Below are 24,808 nucleotides of genomic sequence, written 5' to 3' on the forward strand. Positions count from 1 at the left end.
TCTGATTTTAAGCCCCGTTCACGCCGAATTCGGCAGTGGCGCGCGGTAAAAAGATGCACCGGGAGAATTTAAAGTAGTTTATTAGGAGTAATAACATTGAATTTAACATCAATACATAGACATTTTCTACTGTAAGTTACGCTGCAAGTAGTAAGCAAAAGAAATTATTCTAAACCATAAATACCCAAGTGCGCTATGCACTAACAATTAAATATTCAGTAGATGTATTGCAAACGAATGAATCACAATAAATAAAAAATCACGTATCGATAAAATTTGGTCATAATAAATTCTCTATCTGTTATATCACTAAAGATGCGCTAGCAGCTTCGTTAACAAGTGTCGCTGAAAAATAGTGTACGGGTGTACAGCTTGATAATTTGCTACGAAAATATCAGAATCGATACAAACAATACAAAAGTCTCAGTACTCTTTTTAGATCTCTTTATACTTTTACCCTAAATGAAACATTAATTTAAAAGGTACAAATTTAGTTAGTGATTTTTCTAATTCAAATGGAATCCTTTCTCTTTTGTAGCTGCTAAGAGTCTCTGTCGCAAGATCTCCTCGGTGGGGTAGTCAGGTAGCTTCAGATAATGGACGCACGTGTTGACCGAGGGGTAGGAACCCTCTCCCGCGTCCACCTTCCTCACGATGGTCAACCTTGGGTAGAGGTTGGCCAACCCCCCGGGGGGCAGCGAGCTGCACCCCGTCGTAAACTGCAAGAACGCTTTTCTCTCCTCGGGCGACATCCCCACCAGCACGTTGACGAACCTCAGGAACCCGGGACTGTAAAATAGAAATCGATTTCGGTCACCGCCCCCGCGCGCGCTCGTCGCTCCCGCTCACCTGTCCTTCGTGTAGCCCAGCTTGGGCTCGGTGTAGCTGAAGAGATCTTCGCGGGTCCAGTGCGGGTTCTGGTCGCCGCACAGCATGATCCGCATCTCTTCCGGACTGAACGCCGCCAACTTCTCCATCGGAAAGACGGTGCAGAAGCCCTTGTGGAAGGCCTCCAGCTGCCTGGCTATGCCCTTGTCAAGGCAGAACGAAGTGGTCAGCTCCGAGTACTCTTCTATGTTCTCTATGCTGACCTCTATGTCGGCGCCGTTCGCCACCAACTCCAGGGCCGAGAAGCCGAAAGCGCTGGAACTGGGCGAGTACGTGAAGGTCAGGGCCAGGTCCTCGAGGAGCACCGGCCCCGAAGCGTGGCTCAGACACATGTTCTGGATCTGGTGCGTCTTCGACTCGGTGGAGAGGTTGTGGTCTTGCATTATCTTGTGTTTCTGCTTGATCAACTCCCTGATCTGCTTGAGGAAGTTGGCTCTGATCAAGTCGATGTCGTGGAGGTCGTCTTCGTTGAGGATGTTGTGGTACCAGGGTTTCTTGTCTTCGACGATGATCTTGGGCGGGTCCAGCTCCAACTCCTTCTCGCTCTCCTCCGAGATCAGACTCGAGGTCATGATGTCGTCCTCGCTGCACTTCTTCACGCCCGCGAAACCGATCCTCTCGTTGACGGTGTTCTGTATTTCGCCGTGGCACATCAGCTTCAGGAAGCTCTGCGACAGCGGCAGGTCCACCAGGCGATTATCTTGCAACACCTTCGCCAAAAACACCCCCAAGAACCAGAAGTTTTTGGCGGCTTTATCACAAATTTCTGAGTTCTGGGGCAGCGGCGCCGGGAACAGTCCCGACGCTCTTCTCACGTAGTACCCGGGAGGTTTCAATCCCTCCCCCAGGTCGACCGTCTCCTGCATGTCGATGGCGTCGTCGTCGCATATCCACATCCCCAGATCTCTCCTCTGCAGCTCGGCCGCCACCAGAGCGTAAAACTCCAGGGTGGGGCCCAGTCCGGTGCCCTCCTCACCCACGAACTCCACCTCCAGGATCGACTTCCTGTCGGCGTGTATCTTCATCACTTGCACGGCCCAACTCAAGATCTCCTCTCCCCTAGGAACTTTCACCCTTTCATGCTTCAAACGACCCACGCGGAACTCGTGGGGCTCGTCCCGTCTCGGCGACAGCCCCGTCGTCCTCTGTCTCTCCATGGTGACGTCGCGCTGGGTCTGCAACCAGACGATGCTGCGCGACGCCCCGAACGCGGTGCAATTGAAATACAAATGTCTAGTCTCGAACGGGAACAAGAACGGACACGAATGGTTGAGTTCTTCGCACCAGGCCGGCAAGCTGGAACTCGACAGCACCAGAGGATCTTGGATCTGCTGGAGGAGCTTGTTGGTGATCTTCTTGCTCGTGAACTGATCCGGTGTGATCTCCAGGCCGTTATCTAACAAATTCAAGTCGGACTCTCTGCCGGTGGTGATGACGAACAAGTGGCGCAACAGCTGGAGGACGTCTTCGACGGTACAATTGGACACCGACGGCGTCCCCGGCACCGGAGTGCTAGGCGACAACGTGGTACCGGCGACGGAACTGCTGCCGCTCCTCGAGTAGAGCACCACGGGCGTGGCGCGACCCTCCTCCGAGTCGTAGGTACCGTCGTCCTTGAGCTCGCGATACACGATTCTGAAACAATTGGATTAGATTTTGTCGAGTACCACCGACGGCTTGGCTCACATGTAAGTCGGTTCCCAGATCCTGCGCAACTTCTCTTGTTTGGAGCCGAACTCGGCGAGCTGCATCAGCTCCTGGACCGCCCTGAAGATCGTCCAGGAGGGATCGTTCAGTTCGATTTCTACGTCGGCGACGCCCGGCATGTTCGGACCTCGCATCACCAGCAATAACTTGGGCTGGGGCAACAGTTCGTACTCCAGATACGACCCGTTCTCTTCCTGGCCGGGAGGCGGCACTTCCAAGTCTGCAACGACACCCGAATTATCCCGATCTCTCGCACGAATCCGGGATTACTCACCTGTGGTCTGATTGACGTTCGTCCTGCCAGGTCTCGGATCGAAAGCCGGTATCAGCGCCGAGAACTGTCTCTTGAGGACGTACTCGTCGTCCCAGGAGCGCCTCTTGCTCGGCCTCGTCGTGGTTTCGAAACCTTCCTCTTCCATGAACGACAGCAGATTTCTCGAGACCATCACTTCGTCATAGTCCGCGTCGTCTTCGTTTTCGTCGTCGTCGTTGTCGTCCTCGTCACCCATCTCTTCGTCGTCGTCCAGCTCCGCCAGTAGCGTGGGAGCTCTGCACGACTCGAGGAAGTCCTCCAAGGAGACTTGTTCGCTGTCGCTGCTGGTCGAGGTGAGACTCATCGTCAGGGCCTGGCTGAGACCTTGGACGGTGCCCGCGGTCGTGGAGATGCCTCCTTGTTGCGTCGCCGTGTTGTTGCTCGACGACAGACTCGGATAGCTCTGGGCTGTGCTGAGCAGCCCCCCGGGGAAGTTACTCGACAATGCCAGGCGCACCAAGCTCGATACCGAGTTGGGACCTCTGGGGAACAGCGAGCCCGACGTCTGGTTGTTCTGTGCGTTGGAGTTCGTGATCGCTCCCGAATTGTTCGGATTGGCGTTCGAGCTGTTGGTCGTCGTCACCGATCCCAGAGTCCTCCTCCTGGCCAAGGCCGCGAACGTCTCCAAGAGCCCCGCCGTCGAGGTCGGCTCGATCTGACTGTTACTCTCTGTGGAGGTGAGATTTGGTACGCTCACGCTCATCGGATTGGTCACGACTATGGTGTTATTACTGGTGTTGCGCGCGTTGTTCGTCACTTCGTCCTTGTCGCACGAGCCCTTCGCCGTCGTGGCCGCCTCCTCTGCCGCCGCCGCGGGTTTCCTCCTGGCCGGCTTCTCCTCGTCAGCTTCCGAATTGCTCGACACCGATATCCTCACACCTGTGTTGAGAGAGCTAATTGATTGTTGGCTGCCCTGGCCCAAATTCAGAGCGGTCTGAAGCAACTCACCGGACAGGAAGTTGTTCGTGTTGTTGCGCAGCATGTCCGACCCCTCGCGCAACTTGTCCAACGCTTCGACCGCCTCGACGAACGTCTGGGCCGCCGCCGCCGCCACCTGGCTGTTGTTGATCTTGGAGCTGCGGTTCGAGTGGGAACTCTTGTTCAGGTTCGAGGTCGAGTTGCTGGTCACCATCGACGTCTTCTCCGAGGTGTTGGGTCTGTCGTCCGAATTCTGCCTGCGCGCGTTGCTCGGCTTCGTGTCCGACAGCGCCAGACTCTCGACGATGGTGGCCAGATCGCTCGAGTTGTTGATCGCGGATAGGTCGTGATGGGGGTCCCTCAGCGGGTGCACCACCACCGACAGCTCCGAATCGTTGCTGGCGGCTTGAGATTCCGAAGTGACGGCGACTAGCGCCTCGTTCCTCGCCACGTTCAGCACGCTCTCGGCGATGGTCTCCGCTGCTTGCTTCGCGGCGAGATTGTCGGCCGACGCCGCTTGTTCCGTCGACGCCACCGACGCCTTCGCCTCCGTGGCTTCCGGCAAGCTAGGCGTCGAACTGCTCTTCCTGCTGGTCAGCACGCTCTGCTTGTCCTTCACGTCTTTGCTCTTGCTCGCTTGTGCGTTTTTCGATGAAGTAGCGCCCTCCACGTCGTACCCGGGCGCCAGCTTCAAGTCGTACTTTCCCTCGGCCCCCATTCGGTAAGAATTAGACCCTCCGTGGTCCCAAGTCACGTCGATCCACCCGCTGTGAAGCTCTCCGGTCACGGTGCCCTCTCCCGGAGGGTTCCCGTCCTGTCCGCGCCACTTCCAATCGATCCCTCGCACCACTCTCGAACCCACCGACATGTGTTTGAGCATTTGGGTCTTGAGCACGCGTCTCTGCTTGCGCAAGTGCGCCTCGGCTTCCTTGGCCGCCTTTCCCAGATCTTCGCACACGCCGGTCACCTGACCGTAAATCTCGAAACCCGACAGGCTGAGGTAGTGCGTCTGTCCGGAGGCGTTCTTTCCGGCTTGTTGGATGCGGACGTGGCGCCACCCTTGGTACTCGTCCGGCGACGTTTCGATCGGCCAGGTGCTGGTCGAGCCGGGATCGTTCAAAGACGTATCGTCCGAGTGCGTGTACAGCGTGGTCCAAGTGGTACCGTCGCGTGACATTTGAAAGTACCAATTCCTCAACGCCGATCGTCCGTAGCCCCTGGCGTGCCTCAGAGTGTAAGCGCTCGGGATGACGTACAGACCCAAGTCGATGCTGAACCACGATTTTTTGTCGTCGTTGGTGTGACAGTTCAAGGCCGAAGAGTCACGCGACAGAATATCCTCGACTCGACCGTACGGCAGGTTCCTTCCGTCCGAACTGGTGACGGACACGAGACCGTACTGGGCTGGATTCACCCACTCCGAGCTGGTCTTGCCGTTCGTGCCGATAAAATAAATGATTCCGTTCTCGTCGAAATCGTAACTGTGTTTGAACGTCTGATATTTGGACTCGCGCAGCTTCTTCAAGAACTGGAACGTACTCCTGTCGTAGTCGTACCACTGCTTCGCCACCATCTTCAAGAGGTACCGCTCCAGTTGGGCAACGGTACTCAACGGTTCCATCTTCAAACCGCGTCCGGTCCTGTCGATCAGGGTACTCTCGACCGGTGCCTTCTCCAATCGGAACCTCAACCGTCTGGTCAAGATCTGCAAGCCGTACCCCGAACCCGGAGATTCGTACAGGTACACCGGCAACTTCTCAATACTCTCGAGCACCGACACCAGCTTGTGGACTAGGATGTGCACCGAATTCTTCTCATCGTTGGACTTCCCCTTGAAGCACTGCTTGAACACTTGCACCCTCTGCTTCTGGTACTTGCTCATCTTGCTCGACTTGAGACCTTGGTCCCAGTAACTGGTCGACAAAAGAGACAGCAGCGCTTGGATCAAACCGGAACTGTGCAACTCGTAGGCGCTGACAACGCCGTCGTCTTCGAGGATCTGCGTCAAGTCTTCAAGGGCGTTTCTCAAGATTTCTTTCCAAGAGTTGCCACCTTCGCGGTTGTTGCCGTAAGAACACTGCTTCTGACAGGCTCTTTCTATTTGGGCGACGATGTTGCCCAGCTTGGCCACCACACCTCTGGGTTGCGCTTGCGCCGCTCGGAAATACTGCTCGTAGATCGTGTGGGCCAAGTACTTGACCTTGATCTTGGTCGCCTCCGTCTTCGAACGCAGACGCTTCCCCTTCTTGTTGGTCCATCCTGCGGCGAATTCGGGACCTACAAAATAAAATAAATCAACGAAAATTCCCAGAGGCTCTGGGCGACTCACCTAGACTGGTCTCGGCGGTGAACGAGTGCTTGGTGCCCCTGTTGGACTCGAATATGAAGCCAGGCAAGTCCTCCCTCAAGATGGTGGTCTGGTGTTGTCCGTCAGAGTTGTGTATGTGGATTTCTGCTTCCTTCCTCGAGGTCAGCGCCCAATTTCCCACGACTAGACGCGCCGATCCCGGCTTGGACAAGATGGGGATCGAACTGACGTTGCTCCTGACTGCCGCCCTGGCCCGTTGAAGCTTCTCCAAGAACTCTCCTCGATTTTCTGAAGATTTAAAAGTACCGTCAGTGGAGCGATCGATTTGGAAGGAAAAAATCGACCGGTTCGATAGTGAGTGACACACAGTAGTAGTGATGAGCAGAGAGATAGATGCAAAAGCGACTTATGAAGGTCCTAACGCCAGACTATCGTGATTCAAAATTAATAGAAAAGAAACGGTTGAATTATGATTGCAAATTAACAGACAAAAGAACGGGTTTTGTCAGGTAGGCGAAGCCGTGAAGCGTCTATTAGGCGATTTTTTTTTTGTATAAAATGAAGCTGTCTTACCTTCTGTCGTGAGTGTGTCTGCAGCTCGTCCTTTGCCTATTGAAGACAAACAAATCAACAATCACTTGTGTTACCACTCAGCAATATTAACAATGCAATATTAGCAAGTACATGATCTGACCAAATCGAGAAGTGTACAGTAAAAAGCGTAATCGTACAGCTTCGGATCGAAATAAAAAAAAAAGTGTATGGAAATGATGATAACGCACTCAATGGTACTCTAAAAGCCGCAATAATGAAATATTTTCAAAAAGTAGAATTACTCCAAGCTTATCGTGTGAATCGGTCAAGGAAGTATGTCTATAAAAGTAAAACAAATTCATGCCATCGTTTCTTGTGCAACAGAACTCGCAAATCTCGCTGCGATCTTACCCGACGTGTCAGCGCCCCCTTCCGGCGATCCGCTCGAGTACATCGTTGCCAGTTTGCCATCCAAGATGAAGCGGAACCAGCCGTTCGAACCGTTGGACAGTTCGAGGGCGGCGGCATCCGACCAGATGTAGAGACAGTCGCGGCCCCGACACACCGACCAGTCCCTCCAGTGGTACGCCTTGCCTGGCAGCACCTCTTTAGCATCTTCCGCGACGCTCTGGTCGGTAACATCTAGGACGACAAGTTGTGAATCGAGCCTCGAGCCGGTGCGACGAGTCTCACCCTCCGAATTCTGCTCGTTCTCGTCGTTCTCTTGCGTCTCCAGAGGACCGGCGAGCGCTTGCACCTTGGTGAAGATCCCCAGACGGGCGAAGTGGTCCAGGAAGATCTCCTGGCACTTGGCCATCAGGTCTTGGATGATGGCCAGCACGATCAAGTGGCCGTCTTCGTCGTCCTAGAGCAAACGAAAAACACGAAAATGTAGAGGGAGAGGGCGTGCGGCGAATCTGTTTCAAATCAAAACGGCTCCACTGCGACGAGGATCCGTCCGTCAAGCGTGCACATGCAAAAACCGTCACTTGTAAAGTGTTTGGGAATTTGACCGCTGGGGGTCACCGCCTTGACGGACGGACCTCCGGTGTATTAACTTACGCACGCACCGGTGATTATTTAGATTATTTGGAGACTTCGGGTAAATCAGACTCAATTGAAAATGAACAAAAAACAGAAAAAGCGGGAAAGTTAGTGGGGAAATAAAATAAACTGACCAGTGAGGGATACGGTATTACACGCCTATCATGCACCAATGCACGCATCGTGCGCACAAATAAACTGAAGGGTGCTGTGATGGTGTTATGTGCGGTGGGCCAGCAATAAGTCATCTGTAAAATGCGCCACCGTCAGGCAACTTGACCAAGTCTAGACCAACAAAATCCTCAACAAAAAAAAGAAAAAATCTCCCCCACCTTTTCACAGTACGAGAACGAGAAAGCGCGATCCTCGCTCAACCTACCTCATTGTCCAGTACTGTTGCTATGACTTCAACAAGTTGAGTTCCAAAATTGGGACTAGATTCAGTGTTGCAAAGTTCCTCCAATAAACTAGGTAGAATGTAGTGAATCATTTTTTTAATTAATCCTAAACTAGCCTTACGAACAGACGCGAGCATCGTCGACTGAAACGTCGTACAGAACACCGGCAATAGTCTTTTTAGATAAACCGGCGCCATTTCGGGATCACCGCGCGGCTCTATATTGTCATCGTTGTCCGATTCGGACTTTCTGTTACGATCTTTGTCGATCGGTATCATCCACTCGCCGGGCGACTGCAATATGGCAGCCACCTCCCTGTGCCCCTCGTCGGCTCTCTCGCGCGCCTTATCGAGCGGCGTCTTGCCGTCCTCGTCGCGGAGGTCGGGGTTGGCGCCGTGCCTCAGCAGCACCTTGGCGATGGCCGGACGACCGAAACACGCCGCGTAATGCAACGAAGAGCTCCTCTGGCCCTTGTTCACGTCCGCACCTCTGTCGCACAAATACTCCACCATCTCCTGCGTGCCGAAGGCCGACGCCCAATTCAGCAGCGTCTGGCCGACGTCGTCCATGAAGTTCACCTGGACAGACCGAAAATCATCGTTATGAGCGAAATTTACTCGCGCACACCCGACCCACCTCAACTCCACCCGACTCGATGGCCTCGATCAGGGCGTCCGTGTCTTTGGATCGGATGCAGTCGATCAGTTGGCGGTGGGATTTTTCGGCGGCGGGGTCCATGCGTCTGATCCGGGGTAACAGTTGACCGGAGCTGGTGGCGCCTCCGGATTTGCCCAGAGCTCGACGTCCTTCGAACAGCAGCACCAGGAGGAGGTCCACGAGACGCATCGAGTCCAAGGCGCAACGTTCGTCCCCCTTTAGAGACTTCTCGATCGCGTCGGGCAGCTCCGAACGCAGCAAATCCTGAAAGACAAATTAAACATTTTAACTGTGATTTATGTCATTTTATATTTGCCGCCGCTTTTGAATTAATAAATTTGACATTTGACAGTCTTGTCACTGCAGTTTTCATTTTTCAAAGTACAAAGTACCGCAAATTAATGTAAGGCAACAAAAGAGGCTTTTTTTCAATGCTATTTTATGTAGGATATCAGTTATTATTTGTGATAAATGTTTTTGTCTTGTATTACGTCATCACAAACGTTCTTAACGCGGTAGTTGGCTGTGATTTGTATGCTTATGGATTTGTCGTCGAGTCTTTTTCAAGTCTATTTCGTGTAGGACGTTCATCATTATTTGTGACAAACGTTTTTGTCTTTTATTACATCATTTCTAACATGGTAATTGGCCATGATTTGTTCGCTTAGGTACGGATTTGCGGCCTCTTCCGGATTAGTAAATTTGACATTTGACAGTTCGCACTGACAACTTTATTTTTCAAAGTTTAAATTACACAATTACGGCAAATTAAGGTGAGACAACTGAAGAGTCTTTTCAAGACTATTTCGTGAAAGATATTCGTTATTATTTGTGACAAATGATTTTGTTGTGCATTACATTATCACCGAGTTTTTATAAACGTTTTTAATATTGTAGCTGGCTGTGATTTGTACACATATTGACATATGACAGTTCGCACTTGTCACTTCAAAGTTTTCATTGTTAGAATCATTTTTCAAAGTGAAAATTACGGTGTTCCGAAAAAGCGAAGGCCACAAAAAAGTCTTTCGCAAGATTACCTAGTGCAGGAAGTACCCGTTTTTGGCCACCTTTTTTTTTAATGGTGTAAGTACAGTATGTGTTGTATGTGTCAAATTTTCACCACACATTTCATCAAGAAGAAATTCTTAGAAACAACTTTTTGGATATCTGCTTACGTGTGTAATGGCGGGTGATCCTCTACAGAGCGTGGACAATAAGCTGATAATTGTTGATACTGAAGCGGCTGTCGCTTTGGCGTCTGGTACAGTGGCAGTGGCGTTCGTTGTCGATGAGGCTTTCGCCGAGGTGGTTTGCGTTCCGGTGGCCACCGAGGGACCGGCAGCGTTCGACAGTCGACTGAGCAATTCATTGACTAAACCTGCAAACGATCCGACGACAATCAATTCCACCTCCCGTCCCGACGCTCTTCCGTACTGACCGTGTTGTGCTAGGGGTGCGGGATCGACGCCCCTCCTGGTGAACCTGTCGGCCACCGACGCGAAACACCTCAACGCGCCGTCGGCGACGTGCGAGTCCTCGTGCCTCAACAGCGTGCTCAGAGCTTGCACGCAAGTGGGCAGCTGAACGTCGGCCGGCTCCATTTTGGTGCACAGTCTGGAGACGACCGCCATCGCCGAGTGCAGGGTGTCCTTGTGGACGCGGTTGCCGTTGTCCCTGATGAACGGCAGGATGGCGCTGAGGCCGCCGGCGTCGAACACGGCGCCCGCTTCCCGGGTGCAGATGAGCTCGAGCACCTTGACGCACTGCTCGGCCAGATCCTTGCTAGTTCGCGACGACAGCTCGGCCACGACGAGACGGTTGCATATGGCACGGACGGCGCCCTCTATCGCCACTATGCGACGAGTGCACTCCGCCGACACGTCCAGGTAGTACGTTATGGCCCTGGCGGTCACCTCCAGCACGTTCTCCGGCGCCTGTTCGTCCAAGAAGATGCGGCACAACGCCGGCAGGAAGGTGCGAGGGGGGCAACTGCGAAAAGAAAGCGTGTCACTACATCGACAACACTCCGATTAGGTCGTTCCAGTTACCTTTCGAAGCAGCGGTCCACGTTGTCGGACATCAGCAGCAGCATGCACAGCTGTTCGAGGGCGATCAGCTGCATGTCCCGTTCGTCGCCCAGGCCGCTGTTCAGCCATTCCAGCAGCGTCTCGGGATCGGGATCTGCCATCTGAAATGCGGACGGACGCTTTTAGTGGCCGACACAAAAATGGCGTTAAAAATTCAAACCGTCACCCCGTGCTCTACGAAAAATTCAACGACAAACCAAAGTGAGAAAAAAAAAAGAATGCGAACCGGAAAATCTTCGGCTGACTGTTAAATTTAGAAATGAATCGAAGAGGAAATCACGTCAAGGCTAATTAAAATACAGATAAAGTTCGTGGCAAGGAACTGATCTTTCGTAACGTCAAAAAATGCTCTCGAGCTATTTTACGCGCTCCGGTTGCGTAATTTTCCCTTTTTTTTTCACTCTTCCGTTTCACCGGAAGTCTCGTTAAGTGCTAATTAAGCCGGACACGTTAAATTTTTTCATGTAAAGTTGCAGAGGGTACAGCAAAATAGAAAAACAATTCACATGTGAAGTACAACAAGACGAGGCATTACCTCACCGTGACCAGCAATCCAGACTTGTTTACACTGTCAAACTCTAAACAAACAAACAAAAATTGTATTTGTTTTATGATTGAATAAATTTGTATTAAATCATCGTGTTCAAATAACAGAAAAACGTCTCAAAATTTAGATTTTTTCAAGAATCTCAAACGACTGAACAAATCTTTTCATTTTCACTTTTTCACAATATCGATATCCGTGATTTTTCTTGTGGAGATGCCAGCGGGAAAATCTATGGTTCTTCGCAACTTCAAAAAAACTTTTCGTCAAATTGTTTTATTTGCTTCAGTTGTGCGATTTTCTCTTTTTTTCTCTTCCGTTTCACCGGAAGTCTCGTTAGGTGGCTAATTAAGTCTAGCACGTTAGGTTTTCTTTTATAAATCATTCAACTGGAAAAAAATGTTTCTTTGTCGCTAAACTGCAGAGACTACAAACAATACAAATTTTTTCCTGAATCCTCAAAGAACAATATTATTGACGTGTGAATCGCAACAACGTGTACCTTAACCTCATCGTGACCAGCAAATCGAAACTTGTTTACATTGTCGCAAACGGTAAACAAATCAAGTTTGTGTCCTCATTTATTTGTTTCATTTAAACAAAAACATCCTAAGATAACAGGAAAAATTGTAACGTCCCAAAATTTAATTCTTTTCGCGATTCTCAACACTCGTGATTCTTCACCGGTTTTTTTTTTCTTTTCCAAATCTCTTCGTTTCCACTTTTCGACAATATCGATTTTCGCAATTTTTCCCTTAACCTGATAGCCTCCCACGTTGACTAATTTCCACAGAAAACACTCACATTTTCCGTCGTAAATAACAACATTATGGAACCGCGCTCTCTTAATCGCCATCCTTCACGCGATATTCCAATTTCCTACCCGGAGATAACTCTGCACACAATTTTTTTCCAACAATTCTAAAACCGTCGAGATTTCGCCACTCGACCTAAACGGATATTCTTAAAAACAAAACAAACATTTACCCACCTGTTTGTGTTGTTGCCGAACGTGGAATTTGAACGATTTACTCGCGATAAGGTGGAGTTTGTGCAGATAGTTAAATCAGGAAAATATTGACTCATCTGGGAAATGTGGCAATGTTTGGAAAACCTCTCTGTTGCGTCGGCAACAATAAAAAAAAAAAGCTACCGCGTGCGGATAATCGCCACTTTCACTCCGGGCTTGCTCATGATTCGTCAAAAAAAAAATTCAAAACGACAGACCAATCGATGCGTTCGATCTGACCGAAAAAAAATCCCCGTTACGCAACTGTAAATACGAGTTTAAGACATGTCGCGACACGAAACAGGACCATCAAACGGCAACCGACGATCCTTCTTCCTCCGTCTTTTCGACACCCGCGCGTGTCTCATTCAGTTTATTTACACGTTCTGCCCAACGGAACACTGAAAATAGTCGACGATTTTTCGTGAGTCACTTTGTATCTGGCCGGTGGAAATTCTGTTGGATTCTTGGCCCTCGAGCGGCTTTTATAAATAAAACCATCCCGTTAGGCCGACTTCACGCCCGCCGTAAACGCAACCGCCGACCAAACACTGACGGCGGCGCGTGCGAACGCCGTCCCGTCTTAATTGCGACGGATTAATCCGGCGCCGATGGAAATAACTTTCGCGGGGACTCCGTCGCGCCTCTCTCGCCGCTTTCACCGGGACATCCTTGCGTAACGTCGCCGCCGCCGCTCCGCCAAACCTTCGATTCTTATCGTTCGTCCGTAATCGATAGTCACAGCTGAAGTCGCGCTATCGATTGCCCCTTTCGTGTCGCGGTTTTATTATTTCGAGCCACCCGGCACGGCCTTCGATCTAATATGAATGAAACAAACAGCAATTTCGGAGGAGATGGCGGAGCCGTTCGATTATTCATGCCTCGAGCTCGTAAACTCTTATGGAACGGCAACGTAAACGGATTGAACGGTGATTTGGCCAGAGATGGGGTTGTTCGCCGGCGAGGGCGATTACAACGGGGAAACGCCTCCGGTTTGGCGGTCACGTCAAAATTATTCTCTCGATTTTAACGACCCGAATACTTCCATTTAAATCACCTCCAGCTCAAAAAAAAAATCGACCTCAATTAGAAATTTTCATTAAAAAAAAATCGGAAGGAGTGGAGTCGACGTGATTCAGCTAATCTGAACACTCCCAACTCGTTCGCAACGTTCTCTTTTTCTAATTTCTACAATTCGCACTTTCATTGTCAACCTTGTCACAATTTGTCGACAACATCGTCCCTCCAGGACTCCAGATTTCGTCGGAACAAAGTCCAGCACGACGTAAACACGCCGATAATATTTACCTCGACAAGTTTAACAACACCTTGACTCCGAATCTTTACTTTTAATTTCGCAATTCACCATCGAACGATTTCCGAAATCCGACCAAGGTGCAATGTCACGGATGTTGCTAGATGCACTTTTTCGTCACGATTGGTAAAAAAAAATCATGAAAAAGTCACGACAAATAAATCCGATCAAAAACGAACAGGAGCGCCGAGAAGGGTCTTGACACATTTTTGTGGAAAACTGTTTTGCAGTTTATTTTTCGTTTGATCGATCGAAAAGTGCAATTCATCGCACGACGAGTGGGACGGCTGGTGCGACGCGAAATCTTTTAAACCGTTATTTTTTCGTTCGCGACAGAACCCATTCCAGATGTACCAGGTGAGTGAGGAACCAGTCTAACCGGAAATGACCCCAACTTTGGTCAGATCACGCGAAAGAGTTATTTTCGCGAATTTGCGCCGATCGGAAAAATCTCTATTTTGTTGCGTTTCGTGGAAAATCGAGCGCTAAAATAGAAAAAAATAAATAAACGCCTTCGATTCAAAGATTAATTATTTAGAGACCTTCCACGGACGCAAATTGGTCTCTTGGCAATAACTACTTGCTCGCAACTTGTTTTCGTTGTAATAAATTCCTTCATTTCTCCCTTTATGGGGCTCGGAGTTGCAAAGGGAATTCGACAAGGGCGACACAGTACGGTAGAAATGAAAAATGTTTTTTGATTTTTCTCCAAATCTCAAAAATACACGAATTTCTAGGTTGGACCTAAAGTGGGGCAAAGACGCTTCCTACAAAAATTTAAATTTAGTTTTTCACTAAATTTCCAAGGACAGTAGATTTATTTTAAACTAGTTTGTTTTCTGTTTGGCGTGGAGGTGGTGATAAACTGTAAAATACGGTAAACTGGATTGCACGTTTTTGGAAATTCGGTAAAAAAATCTAACAAAGAAAGTCTGAAAATGATTGTGTGGCAAAGAGCCAACGTGAGTCATTTCGCAAATTCCTCAAGAAACTGCGAGGTTTACAAACATTTTGATTAGAACCAGCGTTGTAAAAAATTCACACCTTTAATGCACTTTCAAGCTCGCACGAGCTTGCACCGACTTTTCAACCTTGATTAAGCATTAACGGCGATCTTCACGCCTAGAGTAGCTCGATCCGGCGGTGAAAAATAACTACAAAGACCAATTTACCTGACAGTAAAAAACGCATAAAAATCAAAATCGAGCTATTGTTCGTTGCGAGTTTATCAGGACCAGATTGGCCTAGTTGGTACAATAATCGTTCGGGATGTGTACACGTGACGCAATGTCATCGATACGGCGAGCAAACAACCGCCTCACGTTACGAAAGCTGTCGGAGCGTCAGCCCCAGTGCTGGGGCGCAAACGGGCGGATTTGGTGTGCGGTAGCGTGCGCACTCTCGGGTGGAACGGTGCCCCCCGCGAGTATGATTTGTTGAAGGTGGTACGTCAAGTCCGGTGGGGTTTGTCCGCAAAAAGGTTGCGAAACGTCGTGTGAAAGCTGGCAACAATCGTCCGCGACGCAAACTTCCCATCGCTTGCATGTATTAGGAAACTTATTTCGGTGAGGGTCATTGGCCAGCCAAAATAAACTTGACAAACGAGGCGGAGGTGCGAATGTGTCTTGGCCGGCGGAAAAAGAATGTAGGTGCATACTCACGCCCTTTGTTCGCCTCCAATCCGAGTATTCGTGTTGAGTGCAGGCAAACGAGCAGACGGAATGACGTTAGTTTAACGGATTTAAACAAAGAATTTTACACGTTGCGTTGCCGTGAGAATGCGTCCGCGAAATGTCACGAGAACAATGAGCGAGCTCTATCAGCTGTTCCAGGTGCTGGCCACGGCGAGGAAGCGCCCCGCGAGATCGCACCGCAAGCGAAATGGACGTACCTTCGGGTCTGACCTTTGACAAGTTCGCGGCACCCGTGGGGCTCGAGCTCCAATTCTCCTGAAAAAGACATTGTTTAAACAACGACGGTCGACCAATCGATAGCGGTGTGGCGGCATTGTTAACGCAAGAAGTGAGAGCGGGCGGCGCAAAAACCACCCCAAAAAACCGACCGATCACATGGGTCAACGACAAGTCGTCTCTTTATACGCAAATCAGCGAGTTTTGCGCTCGCTGTGCCCCACACTGCCACCATCGCGATTCTCACCTCGATCGGCTAGCTTCACATCTCCATTGTCACATTTGCTCCAAATCGACCCGAACTACTATTTACAACTATACTGAACTGAAAATTCGGTCTAAATAAAAATATTTCACAACATTCACCTACGTTGCGCTGCTTCTCGCAAAATGTCAAGTCAACTGGCGAACGACGCGCCCTCTCGCGGCCGCCACGTGACGTCGGCGCCAAATTCAAACCGCGCGATCAGCGTGCCGTGGCCGAGTTGTCAAAAATGAACCTGGATGAGGTCCTCGACACGCTACACCTCTCGGAGCAGAGCGGACATTTGATCAGCACCGAGGAAGGACTGGTCCTGAACAACTCCCTCTTGATCTTACAGAACGAGAATCACTTCAGGAAAATATTCTTCTGGGGGCGAATCTTCGGCACCGACAACGACTACTACGTCGCTTACGGGTACAGGAGCGACGCCATGCACGACAGAGTCTTCTACTACAGCACCAACTGCGTCAACTGGGGCCTGCTCCCGCTGCCGACGGACTACGCCAAGAAGCTGGTGCCGCTGTGCACGGCTCGCTTCCAGGGAGATCCGGCGCTCGTCCTGGACGTCCTACTGGAAAAGGACGAAATCGCCTTCGGGGAGCCCTTGACCGAGCCGCAAGTGAGGAAGTTGAAAGAGGAGGATCGATTATCCGCGACAATACATTTAATCAATCACGAGGTACTGGTGGTGCCGCGGGGCGCTTTGTACAAGCGCGCGGACGGCGCCATTGTCGAGAGTTTGGCCTTCGAGGGACTCACCCCCTTGGAGGCCAGAGAAATCAAAAACTTTCTGCACTATCGCGTCCCCACGCAAAAGTGGAACACCAACTTGCTCACGCGGGACGATTACAACTTCGCCATGGACTTCTTGGATCCTCTCGACGTGGACATTCCTGAGGGGTGCTGGTTGCTCAATCTCACCGTCAGCGAGGACACCGTCGTCCTCAAGTCACTCTACTGGCCGGGAATGTTCTTTTACCACTTACTCAAGACCCCGAGATATGGATTTGTTTATTTTGGCAACGGGATCAAGTGTCTTGACGTACCCTTCTTCCTCAACGGCTTGTATCCCATTTATGAAGACTTTTTCCAAGGAAAATAAAACTAGTTTTATTGAATAAATTTTCACAACTAGTTTTATTTGTATTTTAACCCTAAACAAATTGACTACTGTTATCAATAAAAAAATACTTTTACACCCATTTATTAAACATTCTACAGGAATAAACATTTTGGTAATAATACTCTTAGTGACAAAAGTGTGGTACAGAGACTTTTTGCTTCTTCCTGGCCATCATCCCATCAAAGAACTCTCTGATGTCCTCCTCCTTCACCACCTTCTTGTTCTCCACAAACTTCTTCAAGTACTCAGCAAGATTCTCTTTCAGATCATTGTACCCTGCTATAGCCTCTACCAACTGGACCCTATCTAGAGAATTCATAAAGTTCCTGTTGTGAGTCTCTACCACTTCTTTAGCTTTAGCTTTGCCCTTCTCCTCATAGAGATGCACTGGATCTTCTGGATCAATCAAAAACAAGACATCCTCCTTCTTATACAACTCCATACAATCTGGACAAGTGCACAATTCCTTGCGCCAAGAGATATCTTGCCAAAACTTGGCCCCAACATTCTCACATTTAGTTTGGGGCTTTCTACAAATCTGAGAATCTTCCTCTTTGACTTCATCTTCTAAAGTCTTAGTTTTTGATAAATCATAGTGCAGCAAAAACTCATGTTTGGTGATGCAAGTGCCACAGATCATCTCAGCAAAGGGCCCACTTGGGATCTCCACCCCCAAGTGTCTGGAATGGTACCAGTCCTCACAAATGATGCACTGGATCATCTCATCAGGTAGTGGGTCTTCAGAATCCGGATATGGTCTGTGACAGACACAGTAGATCCCGCTGAAGTTCTGATTGTACCTGTTCAGATCATTCAGTTCAGTTTTGTTGTGGCACAAGTTGCACTTGGTGCCATTAAACTTGTGGTTGCCGCAGTCGCAGCGGAAATTCCGCTTCGTGTACAACTCCACGAGCTCGTGACCGTCGTGACAGTGGTAGCTGCACGCCAGACATATCCCCGCGCCCTTTTCAGGATCATCTTTGGCCTCAGGGATGCAAGTTAGGCAGGAGTACAGCGCCTGTCTCTTGAGGTAGCCCTAGAGACTGCGTTAGTCGAGAACGTGGGGTGTAAAAAACAACTTACGTCGTTGTAGGAGCATGCTTTGTCGTTGGAGGCGCCCAAAACGGCAGCTGCGTCTTGGATCATCTCATCTTCCAGCTCTAGGACATCGTTGAGGGTGAGAGTGACCACTTCGGACTCTTCGGCGCTCTGTTCGCTGTTCCCACTGACGTCCAGATTTTCAGACATGACTAAAAACACATAGAATTTGGAAATGTCCGGCTGAAACGCAAATAACTGTCAGCTGTGACAGATAACAACAATGGCGCGAAATTCTAGGGAGTTTGGCGAGTGGAGCGTTGTCAGCTGTCAGCGCACGGCGCCAAATTCAAATCAAATCGGGAAACAGATGTGTTTAATTAGACGTTAGCGAAATAATAAGAGGCGCAAGATTTTTTGTTGGGTCGCTTTCGTCAAGGCTGAGCGATTTGGGTGACCGTGGGCTAGGTCAACCGGGAGGTCTTGTTCGCTCAGGTGTTGACGTCATCCTCGCCATTAATTTGATGTACTATTGCGGGCAAAAAAAGTGGGACATCAACGTCATTGTCTTGACTTTTAATGTGAAATAACCCTTATCTTATTCTAACCCTACTTTGAATTGATTGACGTTGTCATTAAGTATTGTAGGTTGTAGGGAATGATTGTAAGTAAGCACGTAGTGAAGATTTATTTAAGGCAAAGTCCCAATCAAAATCTATCTTTATCAAAAGGAGAGAGCATTTGGAAAAGGAAAATAGGAGTATAAAATAAATTTTTAAACTGTCATCTGGAATAGTGTCAAAAAAATGACAATAAAGCTTAAACTACATCGAATTTTTCAAAACTGACAGAAATTTGATGTCCCACTTTTTTTGCCCGCAATAGTACATGCGATAATTCGTTGTCGGACGTGATTAAAAGCATCGCAATCAGGACCGATTAAATTATGATCGATTTCCCCGAAGTAATCCGAATTGACGTCGCCGTCGGGACGCCCAGTGACGTCCACTGCGCAAAGGCGTCATTGATTCGCATAGCCCACATTCTCGAATCTCGTGCACTTCGGCTCGAACTGACGGGTGAGTAGATAAACAAACAATTTGTCCGTGCAGATAGCGCCCCCCGATTGCGACACCGTCGGATTCGGGGGCGGCGTGCGTCGGATCGGCCAAAAAGCGGTGTTTTTGTGCGTCGGGGGGCACACAAGGGTCGCGGCCACGTCACGTAAGTGCAGAGCCGACGGCGTAGATCGGGTCCGGGTCGAGAAACCGCCACGACCACGGAAAGAGACAGCAAGAGCTGGTTCCATTGATCGTCGAAACAGGTGGTTCATTCAGAAGTAGTTCGCATTCATGAGATGAACCCACGTCCTGACCAAATATTTATTTATTTAAATTCGGCGTGAATCAATATCGGGAAATAGTCGGAGTGTTTGCATTAACGTCGCAATTTGCAGGGGACCTCTAACCTTATCGCCATGATCCTGGCGATAATCCTGTGGAGTGTGACAGCCGCTCTGGCCTACATTCCCGACGGAAAGGTGAGTGGTGGCGAGTCGCATCTCCGACTAATTCGTCCTTTCAAGGATAACTTCATGTCGGGGGTGTTCCTCCGCGAGATCGTCAACCGCATGAACAAGGACCTCCCCGACTTGGCTTACGTGGACTTCCCCGACAACCGCCTGCCGCTGGGGGTGCGCTCCCTGGGGCGCGAACTAGAGGAGGAGCAGCTGTTCCCCCTCGACTACGACGCCCTGGGCGAGCCCAACATCCACCCCAGCATCCGCGACCAGGAGTTCCTGGAGCACAGCAGCCTGTACGGCAGCCAGCTGATGTCCGGGGGCGCCGGCGAAGGCAAGCAGAGACTGCGCCCCCAGGGCACCCTCAAGAACATGCAGGAGGTCAAGTCGGACTCGACCCTGCCGGCGTACTGCAACCCCCCGAACCCCTGCCCGGTGGGCTACTCGGGCGAACAAGGATGCATCGAGGAGTTCGAGAACACGGCGTCTTACAGCAGGAGATACCAAGCGGCGCAGGACTGCATGTGCGACACCGAGCACATGTTCGAGTGCCCCAACCCCAGCCCCGACGACTCGATGGACGACGCCATGGACTCCTTCAACGACCTAGAGTTTAATCGCTTCTTGCAGCACACCATGCAGGTGGGAGGTTGCGGCGTGGCGAGTCCGTGATGTGACGCGCTTTCGTTTCAGATCAACCCCGGTTTCCAGCACAAGAACCTCGTCGCCAAGAAATTCCACCAGTACGAGAAGGTAGAGAGGGGCGGCGGGATTGGCGGGTGTCTGAGCAGATTTCTGTTGCAGAGCGGCAGATCCAATCCGTTTTTGAACGGGGAGCGGCTCCCGGTGGCGGCCAAGAAGGGCAACAATGTTGTATTCTGAACGCACAGCAAAGACAAAGACAATTACGGGTGGCGTCAGCTTTTCCAGTGCTGGCCGAAGAAGCTGCCGCCACGTAAAAGGACAGTCTGATCATAACGACAAACGACACGGCAACGACAAAGGCTGAAGAATCAATTCCAATATTTTTTGGAAGCACTGTATCATAGGATAATCTAGGTAGTTGCTTTAAGTGTTTGAATAATCGTGTTTTTTAACCCTGAGAAGGCCCCATACTGTTAAAGAACTGAGGACTCAACATTCTCTTGTAAACATGGCGTATCGTTGGCCATTTTACACACACACTAAATTTTGACATGATGACAAGTGTATCTCTAAGTGATCGAAACGTCGGTTGACCCGGTTTTTCTTTTGTGACCTTTCGGTTACTGAGAGCTGGAATACATATCAAAATTAGACTAACGAAGATGGTGTTGTTAAGTCGGGTAGTAGGCCCTATTGATTTTCGGCTGCTCTGTTGGCTCTCTTCTTCGGAACGTTTGATGCAAGTGCTGACTTATGTTAAGCGTTTCTGCTGGCTCAACATTGCAAGGTAAAATCAGTGCGCGACTTAAAAATACCTGTCGACTCCATCACAGTTTTGATGGGACTTACATAAGATATGATTCGATTCATATGTATCATTACCTTGAAATTGGAAATATCTCGGATTAGTAATGGATAAAACATTTATTGACAATTATTGAGACATTTATTGATGTTAATTCGTTATCAAGATTTGGTGTTTTAAGATTTTAAAAATTTGTGTGATCGTGGGATGGTTGACCATTTCACTAATGCTTATAGCTAATCAGATGTATATTCACTATGTTATCTTGAACAGACCACAGCAACATTATGGATCTGTTCCCTTTCAGATGTCAAAATATATAATGTATTCTCTTAATGCATACATGTGTTTTATTTAAAAACGTTGCGCAATCACCATCACCTTGCGAGAAGACGCCGATTTCGTCGGAAAAATTATACTTGGCGGGCAAGACGTCTCGCCTGACAAAGGGCCAAATGTCGCTCGTTTAATGACCAAACAAATTGCAACAGATTAACTCTGACGCTCGAAAATTTTCAAAATAATTCCTCTTCAAACTTTGCTCTACCTCGTTCGCAAATTCGATCGACGTTGCTAAAACTGAACTCTTTAAAAAACTGAATGTTTTTCCAAACAAAAATCGATAGTGGCTCCGCCTTCGTTTCTTGTGCTCTCATTTTACGGTTGAAGACCGCCCGTGCAGGGTGGAGCGTGTCGCGTTCTTAATCGTGATTGATGATCCCAAACGAGTTCAATGGGGGATAAATCTGGCGACCTAGAAAGACACTTTCTTCCAAATCATGTTCCTGCGCAATAGGAAGACGCGTACTAGTCGGATGTTGATAAATTATTCAAAACGAGTGAGAAGAATTTTGAGAAGCAAATAAGAATGCCCGAAAAAGAAAATTGAAGAAAAGAGAGTTGTTTCTTTACGTCTTTATTCTTCAAATGACTTGGATATGTTTCTTTTATATCTTTTGTTGTTATGTCCTCGGTTTTACAGTTCGTCCTTGTTATTTTTGTATCTTTGATATCTTCCATTAAACAGTTTTCTGCTATTACCTCCCGTCTCTGAAGGTTCTTTGCAGAATTATAAGACAAAAAGACGAATGACTTGAAGTGATGGAACTTGTACACGTGTTCAATGAAAATTAAAGAATACTAAACAGGTTATTAGAAATAGAAAACGTGACTTTTGAGAAAAGATAAAGATCTTTGACGTTCCAATGAAGGGTCTGCTGGTGTAGAAAATAAAAATTTTAATAAGCAATTCTATGTGAATTTAGTAAAAATAAAGAAACAGAAAGGAAGTTGAAGAATGAAGAATTCGAAATTGAAAATGACAGAAAAGACTGAAAAGTTTACGAATAGGAACACGTGTTCAAGAATTAAAGAGAGTCAGATATAAAGACAGTTTAAAAGAACGGCACTTCTTCCGCTATTTGCTTCTATATCTTTGCCATTATCTTCCAGTTAATTGTATTTCATTTTTTTAAATAAATATTACTCGTACTTTCTTTGTTCTATTCACTTTTTCCATATGTTAGTTTCTTACTGAATCTATTTTCAAGGACATTAAAAATGACAGGCGTTGGCTGGTATAACCAATAGATATCATTAAATTCCCTAAATTTAGTAAAATTTTATTATTGCAAACCTAAATCAAGTCGTGGTTCCTTGATTAAAAAACAGACCATAGATGTTACGACTGGACGAAGACGTAAAAGACGTGTAATGAAAGAGTGAAAAAGAAGAAAATCGTAATGAGTGAAAGACAAAAATACGGTCGTGTAAACTATTGGGTGATTGAAAATGATAATGGATAAGTATGGCACCTATGTAAGTACGAAAATTCATGTGGCAACTGTGTGGATAGGATAGTCACTGATCTGTACCATAGAGATCAGTGGATAGAGTTGACACTTCTTTGACAGTTCATAGTCGCGTAGTTTTGAAAATTGTCAAGTTAATATGCAATGTTATAAAAAAAAAATCAAATGCAGTGTCAACGCTACCCCTCCCGCACAGTTGCCACATAAATTCTCGTACTACATAGTTGCCATACTTGTCCACAATCATTTTGAATCACCCAATATTAAGACAAAAGAGAAGAAAAATTTAACTAATTGAACTTTAAAAAAATAACTAAGTAAAATAAAATAAAGTATAGTTCTGTTGGCAGCCCTAGTTTAAATAATGCTGTTGTCAAAGAAACACGTTTAAGTCCTAACCTAACCTCTAATAGAGAAACTTGACGGTTGTCAAATATGGCAGTATTTAAACCAGTGCTGACAACCGTGGTCATGGCTTACTATATTTTTTTTCTGATCTCAGGGAATTTAAAATAGAAAAATGAGAAGATATGAAGAATCCAACAACTGTTCACTTTGTGGAAATCCAGGGGATGCATAAAACCTTCACTTTATGCTAGACCACGTCTTTGTGTGTCGTTAGAGTCGGTTGATGAAAATTTAACGCTAGAATAAAAGGCGCAGTTTAGGTCGAGCGGTTGTTACCTAAAAGGTCGAAAGCGATTTTAATGTAAATTTTTCGTGTAAATGAGCACCGCGAATTAACTCTGGAATATTTTCGGTTTTATTGTGAGCGTATCCGAAACGAGGCGCATAAAGCGTCGAAATTACAACGTCTCGTCCGACATTTACATAAACAACTATTAAAATCGGCGATAAATAAGCTCGGTGAAGGTAGGACCCCAGGTGTCTGACAAAAATTGCTTATTTCTATAAAAAGTGCGTATCCAGATCGGGAGATCTCGCCGACCAAAATCCACGCCCTCGTTCCTAATTTAATAGATAAGTAGGATCCTTAAAGAAAACAATCTGTTCGTCGGAATGATCATGGTAATGAGTCGGGCAATTTTATAATTATTATACGCAGTGTTCCGATGAAGAGCACGACATAATTCCGCGAATATGGGCGCTGGACCAATAAACACTTTCGACACATGCCAAATTTGACATTTTTATTGTGACCAAGACCGTGCCATTAATTGGTTGATTATTTGCTCCTGGTGTTAATTTACATCGCCGGAAAAGGAGCGCTCGGATTTATTTGCTTTGACAACCACGGTCGAACGCCGGCTTTGCGAAATGGCTCCCATTACAACTTGGAAATGCGATGTTTATCGATATGCTAAGGTGAGATGATGTGACATTTGTTTTGGTGGAATTCTTAGAGAAAGCTAGGCCGTTCTATCGTATTTAAATAATAAAACGATAACAATGACACTCGTGTTTACCCCAACACCAACAAAATATCATGTTTACAAATCACTCATATTCCAAGAATTGCAGATACTTTCCAAATTTTCCATTCTGCACCTCATACGTCTTCCTAATTGTTTGTCCTAATCCAATCGTCTTTTTATTCGTCTATTCATTTCCTCTTTTGTAAAAACCAACACCTTCTTTTCTTCCAATCAGAACTTACACTGTCCCTTCTTCTTTTAACATCTTAATATCTTTCATATTATTGTCTCCCTCTATTTTTCTTTATATTTTCATTTCTGATCGATTTATATCGAAATACACCCTTTGTTAAAATGTCAAAGTCTTCTTCTCATCTCTCTCAGTAAGAAAGTGACATTTGAAAAAAGAGAATACAACGAAGAAGGGTATATTTATTAAAAAAATACAAAAACAATAAAAGGGAACTGGAAGGTATTCTTCAAACTATTTTTACATCTGACGGCTCTTTTTCTTCTTTTTACATATATTGGGTGATTCAAAATGATTGTGGATAAGTATGGCAACTATGTACGAAAATTTATGTGGCAACT

At 47.6% G+C, this 24,808-nt stretch overlaps 4 protein-coding genes across 12 annotated transcripts; 2 read left to right on the forward strand and 2 right to left on the reverse strand.

Moving 5' to 3' along the window:
• Window positions 1–64: 64 nt before the first annotated feature.
• Window positions 65–16,023, reverse strand: Ufd4 (ubiquitin fusion-degradation 4-like). 7 transcript variants are annotated; one of them, XM_069051172.1, is made up of 15 exons: window positions 15,883–16,023; window positions 15,617–15,674; window positions 10,819–10,958; window positions 10,209–10,759; window positions 9,946–10,148; window positions 8,747–9,031; window positions 8,092–8,688; window positions 7,362–7,533; window positions 7,080–7,310; window positions 6,708–6,743; window positions 6,156–6,422; window positions 2,870–6,103; window positions 2,575–2,815; window positions 850–2,523; window positions 65–789 (listed from the first exon to the last, which is right to left on the reverse strand). In XM_069051172.1, exons 3-15 carry the CDS (start codon window positions 10,956–10,958, stop codon window positions 507–509), a joined length of 7,914 nt encoding a protein of 2,637 aa, XP_068907273.1. In that variant the 5' UTR covers window positions 15,617–15,674; window positions 15,883–16,023; the 3' UTR covers window positions 65–506. The 7 variants fall into 7 exon arrangements, with proteins under 7 accessions (XP_068907273.1, XP_068907274.1, XP_068907269.1 ...); XM_069051173.1 differs by having other exon boundaries at window positions 2,870–3,787; window positions 3,857–6,103; window positions 7,080–7,533; XM_069051168.1 differs by having other exon boundaries at window positions 7,080–7,533; window positions 15,630–15,674.
• On the forward strand, window positions 13,978–17,034 carry Rsph9 (Radial spoke head protein 9). Of its 3 annotated transcripts, none has more exons than XM_069051189.1 (2): window positions 13,978–14,082; window positions 16,238–17,034. In XM_069051189.1, exons 1-2 carry the CDS (start codon window positions 14,074–14,076, stop codon window positions 17,000–17,002), a joined length of 774 nt encoding a protein of 257 aa, XP_068907290.1. In that variant the 5' UTR covers window positions 13,978–14,073; the 3' UTR covers window positions 17,003–17,034. The 3 variants fall into 3 exon arrangements, with proteins under 3 accessions (XP_068907290.1, XP_068907289.1, XP_068907288.1); XM_069051188.1 differs by lacking the exon at window positions 13,978–14,082 and adding an exon at window positions 14,783–15,370; XM_069051187.1 differs by lacking the exon at window positions 13,978–14,082 and having other exon boundaries at window positions 16,077–17,034.
• A 54-nt stretch (window positions 17,035–17,088) lies between these two features.
• On the reverse strand, window positions 17,089–18,271 carry LOC138133312 (putative E3 ubiquitin-protein ligase UBR7). Its single transcript, XM_069051186.1, has 2 exons — window positions 18,107–18,271; window positions 17,089–18,059 (listed from the first exon to the last, which is right to left on the reverse strand). The coding sequence occupies exons 1-2, from the start codon at window positions 18,269–18,271 to the stop codon at window positions 17,148–17,150; spliced, it is 1,077 nt and encodes a 358-aa protein (XP_068907287.1). The 3' UTR covers window positions 17,089–17,147.
• A 711-nt stretch (window positions 18,272–18,982) lies between these two features.
• Window positions 18,983–21,370, forward strand: 7B2 (Secretogranin_V domain-containing protein 7B2). The gene is made up of 5 exons (XM_069051190.1): window positions 18,983–19,140; window positions 19,518–19,601; window positions 19,647–20,222; window positions 20,274–20,333; window positions 20,385–21,370. Exons 2-5 carry the CDS (start codon window positions 19,539–19,541, stop codon window positions 20,460–20,462), a joined length of 777 nt encoding a protein of 258 aa, XP_068907291.1. The 5' UTR covers window positions 18,983–19,140; window positions 19,518–19,538; the 3' UTR covers window positions 20,463–21,370.
• The last annotated feature ends 3,438 nt before the right edge of the window (window positions 21,371–24,808 follow it).

This window comes from Tenebrio molitor, chromosome 6 (genome assembly GCF_963966145.1).
Source record: "Tenebrio molitor chromosome 6, icTenMoli1.1, whole genome shotgun sequence".
NCBI lineage: Eukaryota > Metazoa > Arthropoda > Insecta > Coleoptera > Tenebrionidae > Tenebrio > Tenebrio molitor.